Source organism: Corylus avellana, chromosome ca11 (assembly GCF_901000735.1).
Source record: "Corylus avellana chromosome ca11, CavTom2PMs-1.0".
Taxonomy (NCBI): domain Eukaryota; kingdom Viridiplantae; phylum Streptophyta; class Magnoliopsida; order Fagales; family Betulaceae; genus Corylus; species Corylus avellana.
The window spans coordinates 11379663-11403823 of record NC_081551.1 but is presented as its reverse complement, the minus strand read 5'-3'; the positions used below and the strand labels follow the sequence as shown (position 1 = coordinate 11403823).

At 40.4% G+C, this 24161-nt stretch overlaps 1 protein-coding gene across 2 annotated transcripts in view; it reads left to right on the top strand.

Moving 5' to 3' along the window:
* Nucleotides 1-24161, top strand: part of LOC132165455 (DNA topoisomerase 3-alpha) — a 106241-nt gene that overhangs the window by 67952 nt on the left and 14128 nt on the right. For both annotated transcript variants that reach the window (XM_059576034.1, XM_059576033.1), the window contains exons 18-21: nucleotides 9933-9971; nucleotides 20654-20732; nucleotides 21675-21746; nucleotides 22669-22740. In XM_059576034.1, coding sequence (XP_059432017.1) covers nucleotides 9933-9971; nucleotides 20654-20732; nucleotides 21675-21746; nucleotides 22669-22740 — 262 coding nt within the window. The remainder of the gene's footprint in view (nucleotides 1-9932; nucleotides 9972-20653; nucleotides 20733-21674; nucleotides 21747-22668; nucleotides 22741-24161) is intronic.

Below are 24161 nucleotides of genomic sequence, written 5' to 3'. Positions count from 1 at the left end.
TGTAATCTTTTTTTTTTTTTGATAAGTAATGTAGTATATATCAAAAAAAGCGCAAAGCGCCTCTAAGTACACAATAAAGTATACAAAGGAACCCAAACAAAACACCCAGAAAAACCCAGAAAAAACCCAAACAAACCAATCAAAAACCCAGAAAAACCCAATCAAACCAAACACCCATCCAAAGGGGAATACAAGAGACCCAACCAAACCCCAAGAAAAGCCCTAGTGCATCTCAGGTGGAACCCTAGTGCACCTCAGGGGGAAAAGAAAAAGCATTTTTCGATCCCAAAAAACCCCGCCGACGCCGGCCCTTCACCGGAGAGATGGAGCAATCCAGATTATTGAGCTCCCTCAACCCCTTAACCTTAGAAGCATAAACTTCAACCTTAGGGGCAGAAACTTCAACCTCAGCAAGCAGGTCCTTGTTCTTATGCAGCTGCTTAGCGACTTTTTCCTTCACCCTCCGGGTATAAAACAGTTGGGACGAGGATATAGAGGAGTAAATGGGAGTACCACTCTCTGTCATGCGAGGAAAAGGACGGCTAAGACTCCTCCCCATCTCAGCCGCCCCATCGAGAAGGGAAGTAGTCGAGAGTGAAGAGCATCCCTGCGACGAGAACAAGGAGGTAGTAGCAGGGGGACAGCCAACTTGAACCTCCACCGGCGCAGAGGGAACCAGAACGGGGTCCTTTCCCTTAGAAGACAAAGAATCCTTCAACACCACCGGAGCGGGAGAGACGGCTCTCGGACTCAAGAACCCACGACGAAACAAACCTTTCTCCGGAGAAGAAGGACGAACAACCAGCTCCTCCTCCCCCGAAAAAGGAAACTCCCTATCCCTGCAAGAGCTCGCCGGAGAGTCCACCTCCCAAGGAACAGCGAAGGCCTCCTTGAGAATAGAAAGACGAGCCGAATCAGAAATCTCCGAAGACACAGACGCACCCCGGCAGATTTCAGGCATCGAAGAAAGAGAGCCCTCCCAGTCCCTGCGCAACGTGCTCGCCGGTACAGCCTCCGCAGAAAGGGAAAAAGTAGCCCCCTGAGAGGACCCGTCACCGGCAGACCCAACAATCTCGCCCAAAACTCGCACCGGAGAGAGAGAGAACACTGCCAGGGAAGACCCATCGCCGGAATCCAAACCGGTAACCTGCAAACTCAAAGAAGACCTAGCGAACGGCTCCAAACACTCTTTAGAGGCTAGAGGAATCCCAGCCGATACAGACTCCAAAGGTAATGAGAAAGAGTTATGGACTGGATCTGAGAAATCCGGATCCAAGTGCTGAACCGGATCCAAATTTTGACCCAAACCCACTTCAGAGACCGACCCGGAATCACAACCCAAAGCAAAAGTTGATAGGCCCAAAAAACGAGCCCTTTTACTCCTGCGATTGGGCTTCGAGACAACCCCTGCACAGACCCAGTCCAACTTACGTTGGATTTGCCCTAGAAGCCTCATCAATCCACTAATACCGATCTTGCCCTTCTTCTTCTTCCTCAAACTCACTGAACCAGCCGCCTCCGCCAGAGGAGAAGACAAGCTCTCCAACGCAGAGCAATCCACGGCAGACCGCAACCCCAAACCGTCATACTCCGAATCCCACCAAGACGACCCCGGAAGCAAAGCGAGAGACCTCGGATACTCAACTGCTCTCGCCTCGACGCCCGGAGAAGATCGAAGGACATCCACGAAAGACCTCCCGGAATCGACCCCCAAAGAAGGACCATCCATTAGAAACCCCGCCGAAGATGGAACCCCCGACTCCGCCGTACCATCCGACTTGATCTGTGCCGCCATCAGTTGCCGAAGTTCTCCCGCGAAACGCCGCCAGCCCCTCCCAAAACGTCCCTCCGGAAGCCAAATGACTCCCTTACGACCACCCTCAGCCAACACCGATACCTCCAAGAACCTTCCGGCCTTATTACCTCCCCCGTGGACCATCGTGGCCTTATCACCCTCACGGTAAGATTTGGCAATTTCTTCCTTCACCTGAACCTGAATCGCCGCTTCCACCGTTTCCACCAACCACGACGAACACCGAATGCTCGCGTAAATATACCCCACGAAACCTTTTCTCCTCTCCTCCAGACGAAGGTTAGGACACCCAACCTTTGCCGATACGATTGTGTTGTTCACATTGTTAAGTATGCCCCAATTAGCTTGTTAAAATATTAATTTAAATAATTAAATTTACCATTTTCTATAAGCTTAAGCTTTTTGGATAAGTGGTGATTTAGCATGGTATTAGAGCTAAGGTCATGAGTTCAAACATTGACTTTACACTTCTTCCTCATAACATGGTAGTAGAAGTACATACAACCTCTCTAAGATGTAGAACATTCTAATCCAATTCACATAACTTTTGCAGCAAAAAAGAGCCTCAAGTCATTTTTCCACAAATAAAAGCATAGACCATTATGTGTTTTCTACATAGCCTCTCACCTCATAATACATTCATGTGTGTATGTGTTTATATATATATAGATTTAATACAATGACCAAAATACCCCTGTAACAAAATTCCTGTCACCAACATACTCTTTTAACCCTAAGAAGCTCTTCTAACACTTCCCTCAAGCTGAAGCATATGTATGATATAAGCCAAACAAGGAACAGTTAAACTCTAACCTCTTTTGACACAAGGATTGTAAACATATCCCCAAGGGGTTGGCTTAGTAGTTGGACAACTTGGGACTTTGAATATGCTCCTCAAGGTTTTAGGTTCAAAATGCACTGAGTGCAAACTGCTTCTTGGGGCTATTGGACTGAGGGTTTGCTATTTGAATTAACCGAGGTGCACTTATGGGAAACTTCTTGCTTAGGGCCTGTGCGCGCCCGGGATTAGTTGGACTGAAGCTTTGGATACCTGGTGCCAAATCAAAAAAAAAAAAAAAAAAAGGATTGTAAACATATCAGCTAACTGTTTTCTAGACTTCACGAATAGTATAGATATATCTCCACTGAGTATCTTATCTCGAATAAAATGACAATTAACCTCATTATGCTTGGTCCTTTAATGAAAAAATAGGTTAGACGAAACATGTAAAGTAGCTCGGTTATCACAAAACAATGGAATAGGAGTAGGTGTTGAGAATCCATTATCTTGGGAAGAATTTTGTAACCACTTCCACTCATTGGTAGTATGAGCCATTACCTTGTATTCTACTTCGGCACTTGATCGTGCTACTATTGTTTGTTTTCTTTGTGACTAGATTAGCACCCAAGAATGTACAATATGCTATAATAGATCGTCTATCTAAGGGAGAACTTGCTGAATCTACATTAGTAAAGCCTTCTCTTCAGAATTTTCCTATACAATAACCAATGATAGGGGCTCTTTTCAAATATCGAGTAACACAAATAACAACTTCTCAATGTGAAACACTAGGAGTCTCTAAGAACTGACTAACAACACTAACTGTATATGAGATGTCTGGCTTGGTAATAGTAAGACAATTCAACTTTCCAACTACACGACGATACGTACTAGGATCTTCAAATAATTCTCCTTGATGCTTCTAGTAATTTTTTATCAGGATTCATTGGAATGTTTACAAGATAAGCACCCAGAAGACCCATCTTTTCTAACAAATGAAGTACATACTTTCTTTTTGAACAATAATTGCACATTGCTTGTGGACAAGACCTTGGACATGTTTATAAGGAGTGGACAACCTTCTCTTATTAAATCGGTTTTATGGGATGAGTTAGGACCATGAATTTCTTCATAGTATTAGAGCCTACCACAAGATGAATGGGGTCCACCCTACTTACTCCGTGACAAGGACTAGGAAAAATACTAGCCTGCACGTGAGGGAGGGTGTTGTGGCATAATCCCACATTGCTTGTGGATAAGACTCTGGGCATGTTTATAATGAGTAGGCAATCCTCTCTTATTGAACCGGTTTTATGAGATGAGTTACGCCCACAAATTTCTTCACTTTGAAACTAGGTTTTTCCAAATCTTTTTCAATGAAACCTCTGCTGCGAAAACATTTTCAATCAAGTAATTACTCTTGAATCATGGCCGGTAATCACAATATGATCTACATATACCATAAGGAGAATATAGCTTGCACTTGTAAGTAGGTGAAATACTGAATGATTTATTTGACATCTCTGAAGTCTAAACTCCTATACCGCCTTAGAGAATTTTGCAAATCATGCCCTCTAGGATTGCTTGAGGCCATACAAAGCTTTTTTTTAACTTACAGACACAACCTTGATTACCCCCTAAGCAACAAACCCAGGTGGTTGCTCTATATAAACGTCCTCATGTAAAAAGACATTTTTGACATCCAATTGAAACAAGGGCCAACCAAGATTAGTTGCCAAAGAAATAAGTTCATGAACATAAGAAATTTTAGCAACTGGAGAAGACATCTCATCATCGTAATCAATGTTATATGTCTTTGTATAACCCTTAGCAACTAAACGAGCTTTTATTCATTCAATTGAATCATCACGATTAAAGTTAACCATGTATTTCCATTTGCAACCAATAGTCTTTTTACACGACAGTAATGAAACAAGCTTGCATGTCCCATTTTGATGCAAGACCTTTATTTCTAATCTCATAGCTTGCTTTCAACCAGAGTCAGATAATGCATCCTACAATGTCTTTGGAAGAAACACTAGAGAGATGTGAAATAAAGCAAGAAAGTGAAGAAGACAAAGAACTAGTGGATACAAATTGACTTATAGGATGTTGGATAGTGTAGGAGTGTTTACATTTTCATCGGGCAATAGACAAGGAGTCAAGTGCAGGTGGGGACACTGGATCTGTAGACATCAAGGATTATGGTGGAGGCGTAGTAACTGATGGGCTACGCTAATGCATATAAACCTAGAGTGGAGCAGGTGAGCGTGGAGGCAATAAGATTGGTTGAGAAGGAAAGGCACACTCAGATAGGGGTGGAACTAGCAACGGAATAGATGTGACGTCAAGCTTTAGGATACAGTTACCCAAAGAAGTACCAGCTGGAAAATTGAGAAAAAAACTCAACAAAAGTGACATCGATGCTAGTGAAGTGGCATCGAAGAACATGACTATAGCATTGATATCCCTTTAGGGTTGTGGAATAACCAATGAAGACACATTTAGTAGTAGGGGGATCAAGCTTATTAGAACTAGGACCAAATTATGGACATAGTAGACCCACCCAAAAGCCTTCAGAGTAAGGAGAACGGGGTTGAAGAAGAAAACAAGAGAGACTTAGGGGATGCGCGTATTCGCTTGATAAGATAACAAGCAGTGAGAACAACATCGCCCAAAAATTGTTTGGGGACATGTATATCAAATAAGGGAGCGCACACAACATCCAATAAATGACGTTTCTTTCGTTCAACCACACGATTTTGTTATAGAGTGTGAACAATCAAAATATGATGGTTGATGCCTTTATTTTTGATTAGTAATAATGCATTAAAGAGCGCAGAGGGACGTAACCCAAGTACACAGGAAGTATACAAGAGAGGGACTAAGTAGGGGAGAAAGAAGAAGAGAACATAAAGAGAAAATCAAGAAAGTTGATCACTAAAGGAGCAAGTCAGCCTACAGTCCAAGTGAAAAGTGTGTACAAAAAGAAATGAACAAGGTCCTCAAGGTTCCTCGACAAATCCTCGAAGCATCTCGCATTCCTTTCCTTCCAAAGACACCATAGAAGACAAAGGGGAGCCATCTTCCATACCACGGCACTACTGGTTCTACCGCCAGCCCACCAACTACCAAACATCTCCTTGACGCTTCTAGGCATAACCCAACTCATGTTAAAGCGAGAGAAGATAACATCCCACAACTTGCACGCGACCCCACAATGAAGAAAGAGATGATCCACAAACTCCCCATCCGCCTCACACATACAACATCAATTAATCACAACAATACCTCTCTTCCGAATATTATCCAACGTGAGAGATTTTCCAAGGGCAGCCGACCATGCGAAAAACGCCACTCTCAAAGGAACCTTAGTGCGCCAAATGCTTTTCCATGGGAAGTGGTTAGGCTCCTTAAAGGCAAGCATCCTATAGAAGAAACGCACCTCAAACTTCCCTTTTCTTGAAGGGATCCACCACATCTGGTCCTCCCCTTCCCCATAAATCGATGACGAATACAGGAGCGAGAAGAAAGAGGCTAAGGCCATCTCCTCCCAATCATGAATACTACGAGTAAAAGTAACATTCCAGTGAACCATCCCATTTACACACTCCCGGATATCTGCAATGGAAGCATCCTTATTGCAAGCAATATTAAAAAGTCCCGAAAAGGTATCCTTGAGAGGCATCTCACCACACCAAAGATCCTCCCAAACTTTAACTTTCCCCTCCAAACCAAGAACTAATCTGAAATGGCACCAAAACGACCTCCAACTCCCATAGATGTGTTTCCATAACCCCACCCCATACGTTCCACGAGGCACTTTAGAACGCCAACCACCCCAATCCACCCCATACTTTGCCACCAAGATACTTCTCCACCAAGCTTCTTCCTCATTTGCAAATCTCCATAACCATTTTCCCAACAGAACTTGATTAAAAAAACGCAAGCTACGAATCCCTAGACCACCCTCAGCAATCGAAGAACAAACAAACCTCATGCCAACTGACCAAATGGAACTTAGGCTCGTCCTTGAACACTTCCAAAAAAAAATCCCGGCAATTTTCTCAATGCGATTCGCCACGGAAACAGTGATGGGGAAAAGAGACAAAAGATAGGTGGGAAGATTGGATAAGATGCTCTTAATGAGAGTGAGCCTCGCCCCCTTGGACAAATATGAGCGCTTCCAAGGGGCCAACGTTCTAGCAATTTTCTCCAACATGTCATCCCAAATAGCCAACTGGTTGAAGGAAGCCCCTAGCGGAAGACCCAGATACTTCAAGGGCAAAGAACTAGTACCACAACCCAAAACACTAGCCAACTCATTCGTCTCTACCGAACCTCTGACTGGGACCAAAACAGATTTAGCCCGATTAACTTTTATCCCTGAGACCGCCTCAAAGCCAATAATGAGGGCTTTAATAAATCTAACATGTTCATAAGCTACCCTACAAAACACCAACGTATCATCAGCAAAGAGAAGATGGGAAACAGTAACCCGCTCATGCTCTCTGGCACCCACATAGAAACCGTTGATGAAACCCCTACTAATAGAGGCATTAATCATGAAACCGTTGATGATGCTCTCTGGCACCCACATAGAAACCGTTGATGAAACCCCTACTAATAGAGGCATTAATCATCCTGCTGAAAGCCTCCATAACCATAATGAACGAAAAAGGTGAAAGGGGTTCACCTTGTCTAACCCCACGCGAACTCACCAAGAAACCGGAAGGCGAACCATTGATCAACACCGAGTACCGCACCGACGAGATACAATGTTCAATCCAAGAGCACCATTTCTCACTGAAGCCACACCTTTTTAATAAGTAGAGTAAAAACTTCTAGTTCATGTGATCATAAACCTTCTCCATATCCAACTTACACAAGAGACCAGGATCCCCAAATTTGAGACGGCTGTCCAGGCATTCATTGGCAATAAGCACCTAATCCAAAATATATCTACCTTTGACGAAAGCATTCTGCGGGTTGGAGATGACCTGGTTTATGACTCCCCTCATTCTATTGGCTAAAACCTTCGCAATAACCTTATAAATCCCCCCACAAGGCTGATAGGACAGAAGTCCTTCAGATCAGAGGCCCCATGCGACTTTGGAATAAGAGCAATAAACGTAGCATTGAGGCTTTTTTCGAATTTACCTCGATCATAGAACTCCACAACAACAGCCATGATGTCCTTTTTGATCACCTCCTAGCAATCCTGGAAAAAAGCCACAGAAAAACCATCCAGGCCTGGAGCCTTGTCCCTATCCATTTTTTTGACCACCTCCCACACCTCCATTTCCTCAAAAGGAACTTCTAGACTAGAAGACTCATCCACGTCCAACATATCGAAATGAAGATTATCTAACCTCGGCCTTTATTAGATAGATAAGATGCAAAAGAATTAGATAAAGACTAGAGATTTGACGCTTCAACGTAGAAAGTGAACGGTGATCAAGACGACTATGCCACTGAAGAATAGAGACTGGCGACTACAGTGCATGAGAGGGATAGATAGGTGCAAAATTAAAATAATATAAACCACTAATTTCATGGCCCATACCAATCATTTTCCTTGTCTCGAGATCCTAAAAATTGCACAAAGAAGGGTAGAAACTAACAAAACAATTAAGAGATTTGGTAGTTTTATTAATGTATCGCAAATTAAGACAAAAACGAGGAACATGTAAAACAAACAATAACTCAATATTAGGATTGAAATGTGTAGTGCCAGAAGCGGCAACTTTGAAGAGGGAACCATTAGTGAGGGTGACACTTTTCGGTGGATCAATAGGATGATAAGAAAAAAGGGAAGTAGACAAACTAGTCATATGTTCATTTGCTCCAGAATTGATGATCAATAGGTTGCTAGTGAAGGATAAAAGACAATGAGATGTAGTACCTAACTGAGCAAGAGTAGCAGTGGAAAAGAAAGAGACCCGCTTATGGGCTGAGAATTGAGCATACTCATCTCTTGGTAAGGAAATCAAATCAGAATCCAAAGCTGCACCTGAAAACCAACAAGTGGTCTAGATATGGTTGGAGAATCCACCTGAGAAGAAACTTGGCTTACAGACCTAGATGGTTTTTCGTGTAAATTGCAATAGTAATCCACATAATGATTACCATGGATACAATGAGTGCATTTGCAAGGCTCACAACTCCAGATCCGACCACCACCTCGAGAATCACATCCACCACGAGAACCACAACCACCTTTACTTCCATGTCCTCCACGGGAATTACCAATACACCATGAGCGGCAATAAAGCATAACAATCTCCATTACGCTCAGAGCTCAATTGAGAACTAGTATCAGAAAGAGTAGCTTACTGAATCCAAGAAAAGACATCAAGTGGTGATGGGAACTTCGAACCACCAAAATTCTGCACACGAATAGACTCATACTATAGTTTAAAGCCAAGAAGAAACCAATTCACATCCACATCTTGATGTTACTTTTCCATAGTCTTTAGGTCAATGGAGAGCGGTTGATACATGTTCCTCTCCTTACAAATGGCACAACTTGATTGTAGTATTCATCCGGTCTGTGCACCTTGCTCAAGCCCAAAATATTGTTTACCTACCTCATAAATCCAAGTGATATTCTCAGTTCAAGAGTACAGATTGCGATGATCCAAAATATCCTTGGTTGTCGGAAGATAAATACACAAGGATCCATTGTGGGGCTCACTACTATTTAACATAAGAGGGATAATTTGATTATCTTCATGTTCCCAATGGCTAGGGAACTAGTGTCTTGAGGCTTATCCGAGGTTGAGGGATTATGCAATCCCTTTCCTTTGAGAAAAACTTTGTCAGAAGTCATAGGAGCATTAACAAGGGAGGCCAAAGGAACAATATCTGCTTTAGTGGCCATAGTGTTGATCAAACTTACCAATGAATGTAACACAACAATAAAAAAATGGTCAAATAATTCACCACAATAATGCAACAAGCAATCACCAACAACCAAACTAAATAACAAAAAACCTCATAAACATTGTGAAAAACGATTGATGTATTCAACCAAAAGTAGTTCATGGTTATGGTTTTTTCTTCAGTTGATTTTGTTTTTGGCTAACGTCATGTATTCACTTGGTTGATGCTAATAATTTTTAGCAATACATTTGCAGTGTATGCTATAGATGTAATTCCTTGCGTATCCTATGCTTTCTGGCAAGTCACATTGTACATGAAATTTTTTTTTCCCTAAATAATTGGTTACTAAAAATCTAGTTCTTGTGATGTCTTTTTATGCTATAGAAATAACTCTCTGTAAGAAGTTTGGTCTTTTCTTTATACTCATAAAATTATTATTGTCATTCTCTACAGGATGGAAATTTCATGGTCGGATGCTTGGGTTTTCCACAGGTTGGAATACTTGTCCTTGCCATCTTCGTTGTATTGTAAATCATGTTTGGACAAAAAACTTGATGCTTGGGTTTTCCCCAGTTTGGGTTCATATGAGAATTTGTCAACAATGAAAGGCTTTCGGTGTGTGAAATAGATGGGTTTGCATGTTTGCATTAGATTATCGACATGATCTACCAGTTATTAAATTTTCTACCACTAGTTCTTGTTGAGTACTTCATGCACTATAGTACGTACATAATGCTTCCCCTAATGACTTTTTTTTTTTGATAAGTAATGATGATATATAAAAAGAGCGCAGAGGGGCGCAACCCATATACACGGGAAGTATAAAAAGAGAGCGCCTAGGAGGGGGAGAAATGAAAAAGAAAATCAGAGAAACTAATCACTAAAGGAGCTAGCCAAGTGGCCATCCAATAGTGAAGAGTAAAGAGGAAGAAATGAGTCAATTCCTCTATGGTCCTAGTGGAATTTTCAAAACATCTAGCATTTCTTTCATTCCAAATACACCACATAAGACACAGAGGTATCATCTTCCACACAACCGCGCTTCGAGAACGTCCTCCCGACCACCAGCTAGCAAACAAGGCCCTCACCCTCCAAGGCATGACCCAATGCAACCCAAAACGCTGAAAAATCATGTGCCAAAGAGCACTTGCAAGCTCACAGTGGAGAAGAAGGTGATCGACTGACTCTCCGGTCTTCTTGCACATACAACACCACTCCATAACCACTATGTTCCTCTTATGCAGCATATCATGAGTCAAAATTTTGCCTAAGGCCACAGTCCATCCGAAAAAAGCCACCCGTTGAGGCGCCTTAGTACGCCAGATGCTCTTCCAAGGAAACTCCTCTTGATTAGAAATGGACAAGGCCTTATAGAACGACTTAACCTCGAACTTGCCCTTCTTGGACGAAGACCAGCAAATACGATCTACACTGCCTAGGGAGACCTTGCAAGAATACAACCGATCAAAAAAAGGAGAAATCAAATCCATCTCCCAATCTTGGACCGATCGAACAAAAATGACATTCCACTCAACAACCCCATTCCTCCCAATAAAATTATCCTTCACCCAAGCTTCTTTGTGTCTGGCGATACTGTATAAGGACGGAAAAGCTTGCTACAAAGAGTTGTCCCCACACCAAATATCATGCCAAAATCGGACTTTCGAACCCTCCCCCACCTCAAAACGAATACCTTTGGCAAAGAAATTCCACCCTTTACGAATATGCTTCCATAGACCCACACCATGAGAGCCCAAGACCTCCTTCGTGCACCACCCACCTTCTTGATCTTCATACTTAGCTTTGATCAAATTACACCAAAGAGCCCTGTTCTCATTTGCGTATCTCCAAAGCCATTTCCCCAAAAGGGCTTGGTTAAACTGGTGCATCTTCCGAATGCCAAGACCACCATATCGAAGAGGGCTGCAAACTTGGTTCCAACTTACAAGATGCAACTTGGGCTCATCCCCCATTCCTCCCCACAAGAAATCTCTTTGGACTTTCTCGATCCTTTTAGCTACACTAACATGAATCGGAAACAAAGACAAAAAGTAAGTCGGAAGATTAGCCAAAGTGCTCTTGATGAGGGTTAAACGACCTCCTTTAGAAAGATACATTCTCTTCCAACCTGCCATCTGACGCTCCATCTTTTCAATCACTTCATTCCACATAGCCGTATCCTTGAACAATGCCCCAAGAGGGAGACCCAAATACTTCATAGGCAAATCAGCAACACTACACCCAAGGATGTTAGCTAAGCCCCCGATGTTCTCCACCTCACTAATGGCCACAATCTTTGACTTTCCCAGATTCACTTTCAAACCCGAAACAGCTTCAAAACATAAGAGGATGAGACAAACATACCGGATTTGCTCGATAGAATCTTCACAAAAAATCAAAGTGTCATCCACAAATAAGGAGTGAGAGACCATCAACTCCGACAAGACCCCATTACCCACCGAGAACCCAGTCAAAAAGCCTTGATCAACCGTCGCATTCACCATCTTACTCAAAGCCTCCATGACAAGCACAAACAATAACGGTGAGAGAGGATCCCCTTGCCGGATTCCCCTCGAACTGCTAAAGAACCCTTCTGGAGAACCATTCACAAGAATGGAGAATCTTACCGTCTTAATACACCACTCTATCCAAGCCCTCCACCTCCCACCAAACCCACATCTATGCAGCAAATACAAAACAAAATCCCAATTTACGTGGTCGTAGGCCTTTTCCAAGTCCAATTTACAAAGAACACCAGGCACCCCTGATTTCATGCGACTATCCACACATTCATTTGCAATAAGAACGGAATCTAGGATTTGCCGACCCCCAATAAAAGCATTTTGAGAATAGGAAATGACCTTTACCCAAGACAGTTCTCAATCTATTGGCAAGAACCTTAGACACAATTTTATACACTCCTCCCACCAAGCTAATGGGCCGAAAGTCCTTCATCTCCACCGCATCTGCCTTTTTCGGAATCAAGGAAATAAAAGTTGCATTCAAGCTCTTCACCATTTGACGTCTACGATGGAACTCTGCAAAAACCGCCATAACGTCTTGTTTAATAACACCCCAGCAAGCTTGAAAAAAAGCCATGGAAAAGCCATCTGGACCCGGAGCCTTATCACCATCCATGCCTTTTACCACCTCCCAAACCTCCTTTTCCTCAAAATCTCTTTCTACCCACCGATTATCCTCCTCATCGATGGACAAAAACTGCTGGTTATCCATTCTAGGGCGCCAAGAGCTTTGTTCCGAATAAAGAAATTGGTAATATTGCACTATGTGATCTTTTACCTCAACTGGATCATCGGATAAAATGCCATTAATACGAAGCACTTCCACACGATTGTACCTTCGGTGAGAATTAGCCATCTTGTGGAAAAAGCGAGTATTCCGATCCCCCTCCTTGAGCCACAAAGCTCTCGATTTTTTACGCCAATGAATTTCTTCACACAACAAAGTATTCTCCAAATCTTTCAACTTGTCCGCCTTCCGAATTTTCTCCTCTTGATCTAAACCTCTCGATTCTGCCAACTCATCCAACTCCTGGATACCTCCCAATAACTCTTTCTTTTTCCTCCCAATATCCCCAAAGACCTCCTCATTCCACTTTTTCAAGTCCACTTTAAGGGATTTTAATTTACTAGCAAACACAAAACTAGGCAAACCCTCAAACAAATACGACCCCCACCAAGAAGCAACCTTATCAACAAAACCCTCTGCCTTAAGCCACATATTTTCAAATTTAAAACCCTTCTTACGTCCACAAGGAGTCCCGTAGTCCAGTAATAAAGGAAAGTGATCCGAGAGCAGGCGTTGAAGTCTCCTTTGAACAACTGAGACAGTAATTGTCTATTGAGATGGGTAGATATTGTAATCGGCAATTAGGCTGGAACTTAAAATGCAAATTTGCCGTGCTCCAAAGAATTGCAATTTATGTGTGGTTGACTCTAGTTTCTTATGAACTTTTTTTAGTCTACATCTTTGGAACTCTAGAGAATACTTCTTTCTTGCAAATTTATGTCTTGGTTTGAAATGATATGATTATTAGTAAAGAGGTAAAAAAAAATATAGTGATCTTTGTAAAATGTACTTTACTTTATGCTACAGTGGGACGACTTTTACGAAAAATTTTGTTTGCTTCTAAAAATAAAAAGCAAGAGTAATACGACTTCCACCTTAGAAAATGGACATGTATTTTGGAAACTTTGGAATAAGAAAGCAAAACATTTGAATAAGGAGAGGAGTAGGTAATATCAACTTTAACAAAGACTTAGAATATGTAAAAAATTAATTAAAAGCTTAATTGGAAGGGGAAAAAAAAAAAAAAACTCCTGGATGTGCTAAGTGGACTAACGTTATACAAGAAACTGACTAAAGTTATACTCCTGGATGTGCTAAGTGGACTAAACTATTTAATGCTAGCATATTTGATATTTGAAGTATTAGGGTACGTCACAGCTAACAATGACAAATCCTTATAATTGAACTGCTTTTTCAGCTATATTCAACTCTGCGGATTCATATCATTAGTCTCCCAATGCATGGACTACTATTCAGTTTGACCATCCTAATTTAGTATGATGTAATTCCTTTTTACTTGAATGATTCCTTGCCAGCTCATAATTTTGATAGGCAGACAGTCACAGATGAGTTTCCTGCTTTTCCAAATTAATATCCAGTTTAGACCCAAGATCATGTTAACTTTCTTAGATTTATCCTTTTGTGTATTATCACTAATTTACTGTTAACATTTTAATTTCAGATATGGTTATCTTACAAACATGCAGACTCTTGATTTCTTAAGGCCTTTAACATTTCAATAATAATGCCCGCTTAAGCTTAGATGCATCTTATAAAAAATTTCCTTTTAATTAGATAGATACTTTAGAGCCACATACCAGACTAGAAACCCTTCCTTCCCATGCTCTCTTTAGTTTTCCTTCAATATTAGGGCAATATCTACTTGTCTCTAAATCATTGATTTGTTGAGTATCTTGCCATTTATACAAGCTTTTATATATATATATATATATATATAATAGCTGAATCCCTCTCCGAAGTGCCTTAATATTGCGACATGTGGCATGAATCCATTTTTTTTAAATGCTAAACTGGTTTTTTAAGAGTGAACCGGTCATTAAATTAGCATAATTAAAGGCATTTAATTATATTTCAATAATTTTCCTTATATGTGATTTCAATAAGTTCAAAAATTTTGATGCACGATATTTATTTTTTTTCAGAATTTACTACTCTACAAACTATATATAGAAAGACAACATTTAAAATTTAAAAACATACTACATTAACTACTCATAATCGGCCATATCGGTCATATATATATATATATATAAAACCTGCCAACTAGCCCATTTATTTAAAAGGATTTTTTTTTTTTTTTTTTTTTTTCTTATCATTTTAAACCATGTATACCTATGGGAACAAATTTTCATTCAAAAAAAAAAATTGTTTATTTTTCTTTCTTTTTTTTTCGAATGTGCAAAATTATATACGTTTGATTTGTATTGAAATATTATCGATATCACACTAACAATATTAAATAATCCTGCTAATTTTCTATATTATAATCCATGTATTATTCTTGCTAATTTTTTTTCTTTATACTATTCATATATTTATAGGGACAATAATTTAAACATGTTTTAATGTGTATGAATTAAACTAAAAATAAAGGCTCTTATGTTTTATTAAATAACAAGCACTAATGTTCTCTCTTACAATCATTTGGTCAATTTACAAGTTTTGGTCAGATTGGCTCCGGGGTCTTAGCTCAGTTGCTTTTTTTCTAAATTTTACCTTGAATTTTGGGCATTAATGAAGCATCTACAGTCTACTTCTATTAGTTCCTTTTTTTTCTTTCTCTCTCTCTCTCTCTCTCTCTTTGAACTGAATATTTAAAATTAAATATTGAGTGAAAGATTCTATTTTATTTTGTATTCATAAAAAGAAAGATTTATTATTTTGCTCTATATTTTTTTTTTAAATGTTCAGAATTATATGAGTTTTATTTGTATTGAAATATAATAGGTATTACACAAATATCATCACAAATTTCTTATAATTCTCTATTAATACTTAAATAATCAGAATTCAGATTTTCCTCACTATTTTTTTTTTTTTTTTTTTTGGCAGGTTATTATTTTTTTTCTTTATACCTCTTTTCGTTATAAATTAGTGAACAAAAATTTTAATATGTTTAATTTTTATGGATTAAAATAAAATTTTTTTTGATAAGTAATAATGCATTAAAAGAGCTCAGACGGGCGCAACCCAAGTACACAGGTAGTATACAAGAGAGCGACTAAGTAGGGGAGAAAGAAGAAGAGAACATAAAGAGAAAATCAGAAAAGTTGATCACTAAAGGAGCAAGCCAGCTTGTAGTCCATGTGAATAAAGTGTACAAAAAGAAGTGAATAAGGTCCTCAAGATTCCTTGACACATCCTCGAAGCATCTCGTATTCCTTTCCTTCCAGAGGCACCAAAGAAGACAAAGGGGAGCCATCTTCCATACCACAGCACTACTCATTCTCCCGCCCGCCCACCAACTAGCGAACATCTCCTTTACGCTTCTAGGCATAACCCAACACGTTAAAGCGAGAGAAGATAACATCCCACAACTTGCGTGCGACTCCACAATGAAGAAAGAGATGATCCATGGACTCCCCATCCGCCTCACACATACAACATCGATTAATCACAACGATGCCTCTCTTCCGAACATTATCCAACGTGAGAGGTTTCCCAAGGGCAGGCGCCCATACGAAAAACACCACTCTCAAAGGAGCCTTGGTGCGCCAATGCTTTTCCACGGAAAGTGGTTAGGCACCTTAAAGGCAAGCATCCTATAGAAAGAGCGTACCTCAAACTTCCCTTTTTTTGAAGGAATCCACCACATCCGGTCCTCCCCTTCCCACCACATCCGGCCATCTCCTCCCAATCATGAATACTATGGGTGAAAGTAACATTCCAATGAACCATCCCATTTACACACTCTCGAATATCCGCAATGGAAGCATCCTTATTGCAAGCAATATTAAAAAGACCCAGGAAGGAATCCTTGAGAGACGTCTCACCACACCACCAGTCCTCCCAAAATTTGACCTTCCCCCCCAAACCAGGATCTAATTTGAAGTGACCCCGAAACGACCTCCAAACTCCGCAAATGTGTTTCCATAACCCCACCCCATGCGTTCCACGAGGAACTTTAGTGCGCCAACCCCCCCAATCCACCCTATACTTTGCCACCAAAATACTTCTCCACCACGCTTCTACCTCATTTGCAAATCTCCATAACCATTTCTCCAAGAGAGCTTGATTAAAAAGATACAAGCTCCGAATCCCTAGCCCTCCCTCAGCAATCGGAGAACATACCTCGTGCCAACTAACCAAATGGAACTTAGTCTCATCCTTGAACCCCCCCCAATAAAAAATCTCATTGAATCTTCTCAATACAATTCGCCACGGAAATAGGAATGGGAAAGAGAGACAAAAGATAGGTGGGGAGATTGGATAGGGTGCTCTTGATAAGGGTGAGCCTCGCCCCCTTGGACAAATAAAAACGTTTCCAAGGGGCCAACCTTCTAGCAATTTTCTCCAACATGTCATCCCAAATAGCCAACTGCTTGAAGGAAGCCCCTAGCGGAAGACCCAGGTACTTCAAGGGCAAAGAACTAGTGCCACAACCCAAAACACCAGCCAACTCATCCGTCTATACCGAATCCGACTGGAACCAAAACAAACTTGGCCCGATTAACTTTTAACCCTGAGACCGCCTCGAAGCCAATAATGAGAGCTTTAATAAATCTAACATGTTCAGATGCTGCCCCACAAAACACCAGCGTATCATCAGCAAAGAGAAGATGGGAGACAGAAACCCGCTCATGCTCACTGGCACCCACATAAAAACCATTGATGAAACCTCTACTGATAGAGACATTAATCATCCTGCTGAAACCCTTCATGACCATGATGAACAAGAAAGGCGAGAGAGGGTCGCCTTGTCTAACCCCACGCGAACTCCCAAAGAAACCGGAAGGCGAACCATTGATCAACACCGAGAACCGCACCGACGAGATACAATGTTCAATCCAAGAGCACTATTTCTCACCGAAACCGCACCTTTTTAAAAGGTAGAGTAAAAACTTCCAATTCAAGTGATCGTAAGCCTTCTCCATATCCAACTTACACAAGAGGCCAGGATCCCCAGATTTGAGCCGGCTGTCCAGGCATTCATTGGCAATAAGCACTGAATCCAAAATCTGTCTACCTTTGACGAACGCATTCTGCGGATTGGAAATGACCCGGTTCATGACTCCCCTCATTCTATTGGCTAACACCTTCGCAATAATCTTATAAATCCCCCCCACAAGGCTAATAGGACGAAAGTCCTTCAAATTGGATGCCCTATGCGACTTCGGAATAAGAGCAATGAATGTAGCATTGAGGCTTTTTTCGAACTTGCCTCGATCATAGAGCTCCACAAAAACAGCCATGATGTCATTTTTTATCACCTCCCAGCAGTCCTGGAAGAAAGCCATAGAAAAACCATCCGGGCCTGGGGCCTTATCCCTATCCATTTTTTTGACCACCTCTCTTTCCTCAAAAGGGACTTCCAAACTAGAAGACTCTTCTTCTTCCAACATATCGAATTGAAGATTATCCAACCTCGGTCTCCAACTAAGAGTCTCTGTGAAGAGCGTCTCATAAAATCGAGTAATGTGACTGCTAATAGCCTCTTGATCAGAGATAGCAATGCCATGAATGTTCAGAAACTCAATATAATTCTGTCTTCTATTGGCATTAGCAATCCGATGGAAGAATTTGGTACACTTGTCACCCTCTTTCAACCAACGGATTCTAGATTTTTGCCTCCAACTGATTTCTTCTTGGAGGGAAACTTCTAACTCCCTAGCAAGCACCCTTCTCTTCTCGATCTCCTCCGTGGATAAACCTCTCTCTTCCTCCACCCTATCCAATGCTTTAATATCTTCCATACGAGCCTTAATACTAACCCCCACATTGCCGAACTCTTGAGCATTCCATCTCCTAATGTCCCCCTTTAGCGCTTGCAACTTTTTGGAAATAATGAAGCTCGTAGTGCCCTGGAAATGATACGAGTCCCACCAACTGCGCACTTTGTCCACAAAACCCTCCACTTTGAGCCACATGTTCTCAAATTTGAAAGGCCTTTTACCTCCCCCATGAGAATTACAGTCCAATATAATAGGGGCATGATCGGAGCTGGCCCGTAGCATCTTCTTCTGACGCAAATCCAGGTGGCGGGCTTCCCACTCCGGGGAGACAAGAAAGCGGTCAAGCCTAGACCAAGAGTTATTATTAGACCAAGTAGAAATCCCCCCCACTAAGGGAAGATCCATGAGGCCTTGATCCGATATGAATTCACCAAAATCCCTCATTGTCGACCGCGAATGAGCTCCCCTTGACCTTTCACTAGGATAAAGGGTGACATTGAAATCCCCACCGATACACCACGGCACGTCCCAACAACTCATGACCCTTGCCAGCTCCTCCCAAAGAAAGCGCCTAGCATTGACTCTGTTGGGGTCATACACCCCCGCAAACGCCCACTCAAAGCCATCCTCAACATTCTTGAAGGAACAAGCCGCCAAATAACTTCCCAGCACTACGTCTATCATCTCAACAGCCCTCTTGTCCCACATGAGTAAAATGCCCCCCGACGCCCCAATGGAAGGAACAAAGCACCACTCCACATACGAACATCCCCATAAGCTCCTCACTAAGCTATTCGAAGTAAAGTCCATCTTCGTCTCTTGGAAACAAACAACATCTGCCTTCCAACTTCTAAGCAAATTCCTAACCCTCAACCTCTTTTCCCTCTCATTCAATCCTCTCACATTCCATGACAAAATTTTAAGCTTCATGATTTCACACGACTGACCCTCCCCTTATTCCTGTCCCGTCACGAAAACTCCAAAAAATTGACAGAGGATTGCAAGTTAATAAGCTCCATCTTACCTTTTTTGACTACAGGAGTGCACACTTCCCTCTCCACTTCTTTGTCTTTGTTGTCAGCCATTAGAACCCCTATGGTCTCTTCAAGCTTTCCTTCCTCTCCTTCACAAGATAGGCCAACTTCCTTGCATACCTCAATGATAAAAGTCCTCTCCTGCACCTCCAACTGCTCCTCCTGAACTGACTCTAGCACAAAAGATTCCTGGGAAATTGAGCCCTCCACTGCTTTAGAAATTCCCTCCAAATTATCCAGCTGTGTTATGCAAAGCCCCGGCTCCTTACCCAAAATGCCCAGCACAGAAGCAACCCTAAGCTGTTCACCGGAGTAGCTCCCCAAAAAACCTCCCCTCCCGGCCTCCTCACTGTCACCGGCAGTAGACCTAGAGAATTCCAGAGGTACCCCCTTACTAGGCTGCTTGCCCAAAATCCCTGGACCAGATATGCTCGAGTCTCCCTTCAGAACACCTTGGTCAGCAATACTGGGTTGAGACCTCTGCGCCTTAACTGGGGAGTTCATCGTCGCCGTAGCCACTTAAAATAAAATTAAGTGTCTTATGATAGTTTTTTTTTTTTTTTGTGATTTATACATTCATTCAATGTTTAGTAATGTACTGGTGTATAACTTCAATTTTTTTTTTTTTTTTTTTTTTATTTAAATGGGTGAGATATATTTTTATACGTCTTTTTTAATTTATAATGAAAATATGTTTAAATTTTAAAATTAAATTATAATGAAAAATCCTGCGCTATTAGTTTTGTATAAATGTTAAGCCTCTTATTAGCCAACCATTAAACTTTTTCTTCTAATCTCTCTGTCCAAGGTACACTAGTGTAGCAAGTGCCTTCCCGAATACATTTCTCATATCCTTTTTATCAGGAAATATCTGCTGCAGTTTTTTGAGCTCCTTATAATCATATAGTTCCCTTCACAGCTTCATTGTTGAGTAAAAATCAGCCAGTGGCTCAGTTTACTATAGGCTGGAAACTTCTCATATCTACATATTTACTTCTTTCTTTCTTTCTTTCTTTTTTTCTTTTTGCTTCCTGCTGGAAGTGGCATATTGAAGTTTAATGAGTGCATTTTGATTCATTTGGTCATTTGGTGCCCTTGGTCTTAATAATTACAACACCTATTTGCTACCCTTTTTCAGTGTAGGAATGCTATTTGGCTCCCTGGATCTATATCGGAGGCGGTGGTAACCACTAATATTTGCAACACTTGCACTCCAGGTTTTCTACTTGAAATTTTCTATTGCTGTATATTTGTCCAAAGTCACATAGAAAAACGCTGAGTGTTAGTGTCTTTGTAGATAGCAAGGTCATCTAACTTCCAAATTGTAGATTAAGGCAATTGTTTGAATATACTATAGATGGTTGAATTTCCTACTTGTTTGTTCAAATGTTTGGGATAAAAGATACTTTAACAAGGTATTAGACTCGGAGAACCAACACTTGAATCCTATCCAATTGAGAGGGACTCTTGGGCCACATGTAGGGAGAGTTTTATAATACAAGATAGATGATTAAAGTTTTCATGTTCCTTTTAGGTTAAGCTTTTGGGATTAGTAGTAATTTAACAAGAATGAAATCCAGCCCATGAAAATAGAAGAATAAGAGATGGTGTATTGAATGCAGCTAAAATGTAATAATCTCTTAGCTATTCTCCTTTATTTTCTTAGGTGATAAAGTATCTGTATGACCTAACATTTTGGCATGCCTTATATGGAAATTTCTTTCAATTTGATCTTCGTATAGTATAAGGAATTCTGGCATTGTTGTATTCGATACTCGGTGCATATTCCAATGCTTAATGCATGTTGCATTGTGTCTGAATTGGGTACTTCACCTGATGTAAAGCATTTGCATAAAATCGGTGTCTTATAAACTACAATGATGTTCTTTAACTTCTTTCTTGACGTCTTAAATTTTTGAGATGTGTTTGGTATCATTCTCCTGCATATCTCTTGTCCATCTTTTTTTTAGAAGATAACGAATGGAGTGCATAATCCCTATCCACCATTGAATATGTAGGATGCATATGTGAGTCTCACAAATTTAATGGTGGATTTGCACATCTTTTGTATAGAGATAGACAAAAGATGTGTAGGAGAACGGAAACAAACATTTCTCTAATATTTTTTTAAAATAATTACAACAAATGTTTTTTTGTAGGTCCTGTTTACTTGATCCAATTCAAGTTCCGCCAGCTGGAAATACCACCAAACTACAATGCCAACCATTTAGGTATGTGCAACTTCAAAGAACTATGATGACAGTCTTTACACCAATTTTACCTTAGCTATGTTTCACTTCCTTTAAAATTAGTTATCATTTGTGTCCCAGAAAGGATCTTAACTTTCTAAAATGAGTATACATAATAGTATAACTTTTCAAAATTACCCTTAAAAATTGCATTTTTACAAGCTTTCAACTTTTTGTGAGATTGTGCTTTTTTGTTAAGTCGCAAAGCAATGGATGAGTTCCCCTTACATGTTTGGCTTGTCGAAGATGGACAACCAATTTGGGACACAGTATTTTTGGAGTTTGACATTAAACTTGGCGAAGTTTTACTGGTCATTATGCAAAAATTTTCTCTAGAACCCTTATCCATATGCTAGAATATGTTCTAATTAACCTCCTACTATCTATGTGCTTTGTTTTTGTTTCATATCTTCATTCATATATATGGCCTTTTTGTCCATAGTTGTGGTGAAGAGGCCTGTTTATCCTTTTCTTTGTACTTAAGCCTTTTAACTGGTAGGCCTAAGTTGGACTTGATGACAATATTTTTGAGGCGGGCATATTGGCCTTCTTTTTACCATTGACGCCCATTTGCCCTACTCCCTATAGTGCATGGGGGCTTGTGAGGCATTTTTTTCCATGTCAGGCCCACATTGTGGGTGATATTAGACTGGGAGTAGTCATCTATCTCCATTTTGAACTAGTGCCACTACCTCCATTGAACATTTTCTGTCATCTGTTTCTTCTGGCTTTCCTGCTATTGTTGTAGCACATTCGTGTTTGAAACATGCATAATTCTCAGACTAAGATTTCTATGCAAGATAATGTGTTGGTCATCAAGCGATTTTTTAAAATAAATTTAGTTCCTTTGTGGAACTCGAAGTTGGGTCAACACTGAAGTTCTTATACATTTATGCATGATCAGGTTGCATTGGTGGCTGTGATGAGATTCTTAGACAGCTGATAGAAATCTGTGGAACTGGTTCTCGTATGCCAGGTAGTAATTAATTGACAGCTTGTAGAGTTCACTAGATATTTCCAATTTGTTTGCAGTTTGTTCTTGTTGTTGCTATAATATGTTCAATATTTGTAGGATACTGATTTGGGTGATTTAGACGCAACTTTTCATTGTGTCCATGCATTAAACTCCCTCTACTGTCTATGGCTTACTAGGAATCTGTTGCATATGTATAGTTTCATCTAACTGTAGACATATTGATATTTCAAAGATAATCAATGTCATGCTTAGATTTAGTGTATGAGAAACCGTCCACTATTTGGAGCCTGTATGAATATTTCCAAAAATAATTAATTCCATCAACATAAATAATCATCCCATAAGATATAAAAGATATGAACATGCTAAAATTACCCCAAACATCCGAGTTAATGTAACTAGCTATTAAAGTTTTTAAGCTCAGGGGATTACCGCCAAATCTAAAAGAAAGAAATAAGCAGCGTAAGTGTGCCAAAGTCTAGTGAATAAAACTAGTTAATTATAGGTAAAGGACTCAACCATAAACTTTTCATCGACTATCTTTGAGGCAATGTGTTCATATAATGATAAAGTAAATCAAGAGCATTTCCCCTCTATTGCTCTAGATGCACATTGGTCAAACAATGGAAAATTTAGAACTTACCCATATATATCATTATAAAGGCTACGAACCTGAGAACGGGCTATTGCTTTGTTGGAATTAAATTCTGGTCGAGGTAGTGTATGGGATACATCTAAATCTGCATATGACCACAATCTGCTGCTAGCCAAATTCGGTATTTGTAATAATTGCAGATAATCAGGAAAATATATGGATGAATTAAGAGAACGTAGAATTTAATGCAAAATCATAAACAAAGCCAAAATTTTCATTAAAACATAAACTTTTCAAAAATCTGGATTCAACCTCAGCAACATAAACCTGCTTGCTGAGGTTGAAGCTTCTGCTCCTAAGGTTAAGGGGAAGAGGGAGCTCAAAAATCTGGATTGCTTTATCTCTCCGGTGAAAGGCTGGCGTCAGCGGGGATTTTTGGGGTCGAAAAATGCCTTTTCATTTCCCCTTGAGGTGCACTAGGTTTCCACCTGAGATGCACTAGGGCTTTCCTTGGGTATTTGGTTGGGTCTCTTGTATACCATTTTGGTTGGGTGGTTGGTTTGATTGGGTTTTTCTGGGTTTTTGGTTTGTTAGAGTGTTTGGTTGGGTTCCTTTGTATACATTATTGTGTACTTAGAGGCACTTTGCGCTTTTTTTTGATATATAATACATTACTTATCAAAAAAAAAAAAACATAAACTTTTTTCAAACATAGTCCATGAGTCCATGACTATCTTAGTTTATTAGTGTTGAAAGGTTTGCATGAAGAAGGTTAGAGAAAGAGAGGAGGCTCGTTTTCTATGTTACGTAGCCAACCTCAAACATA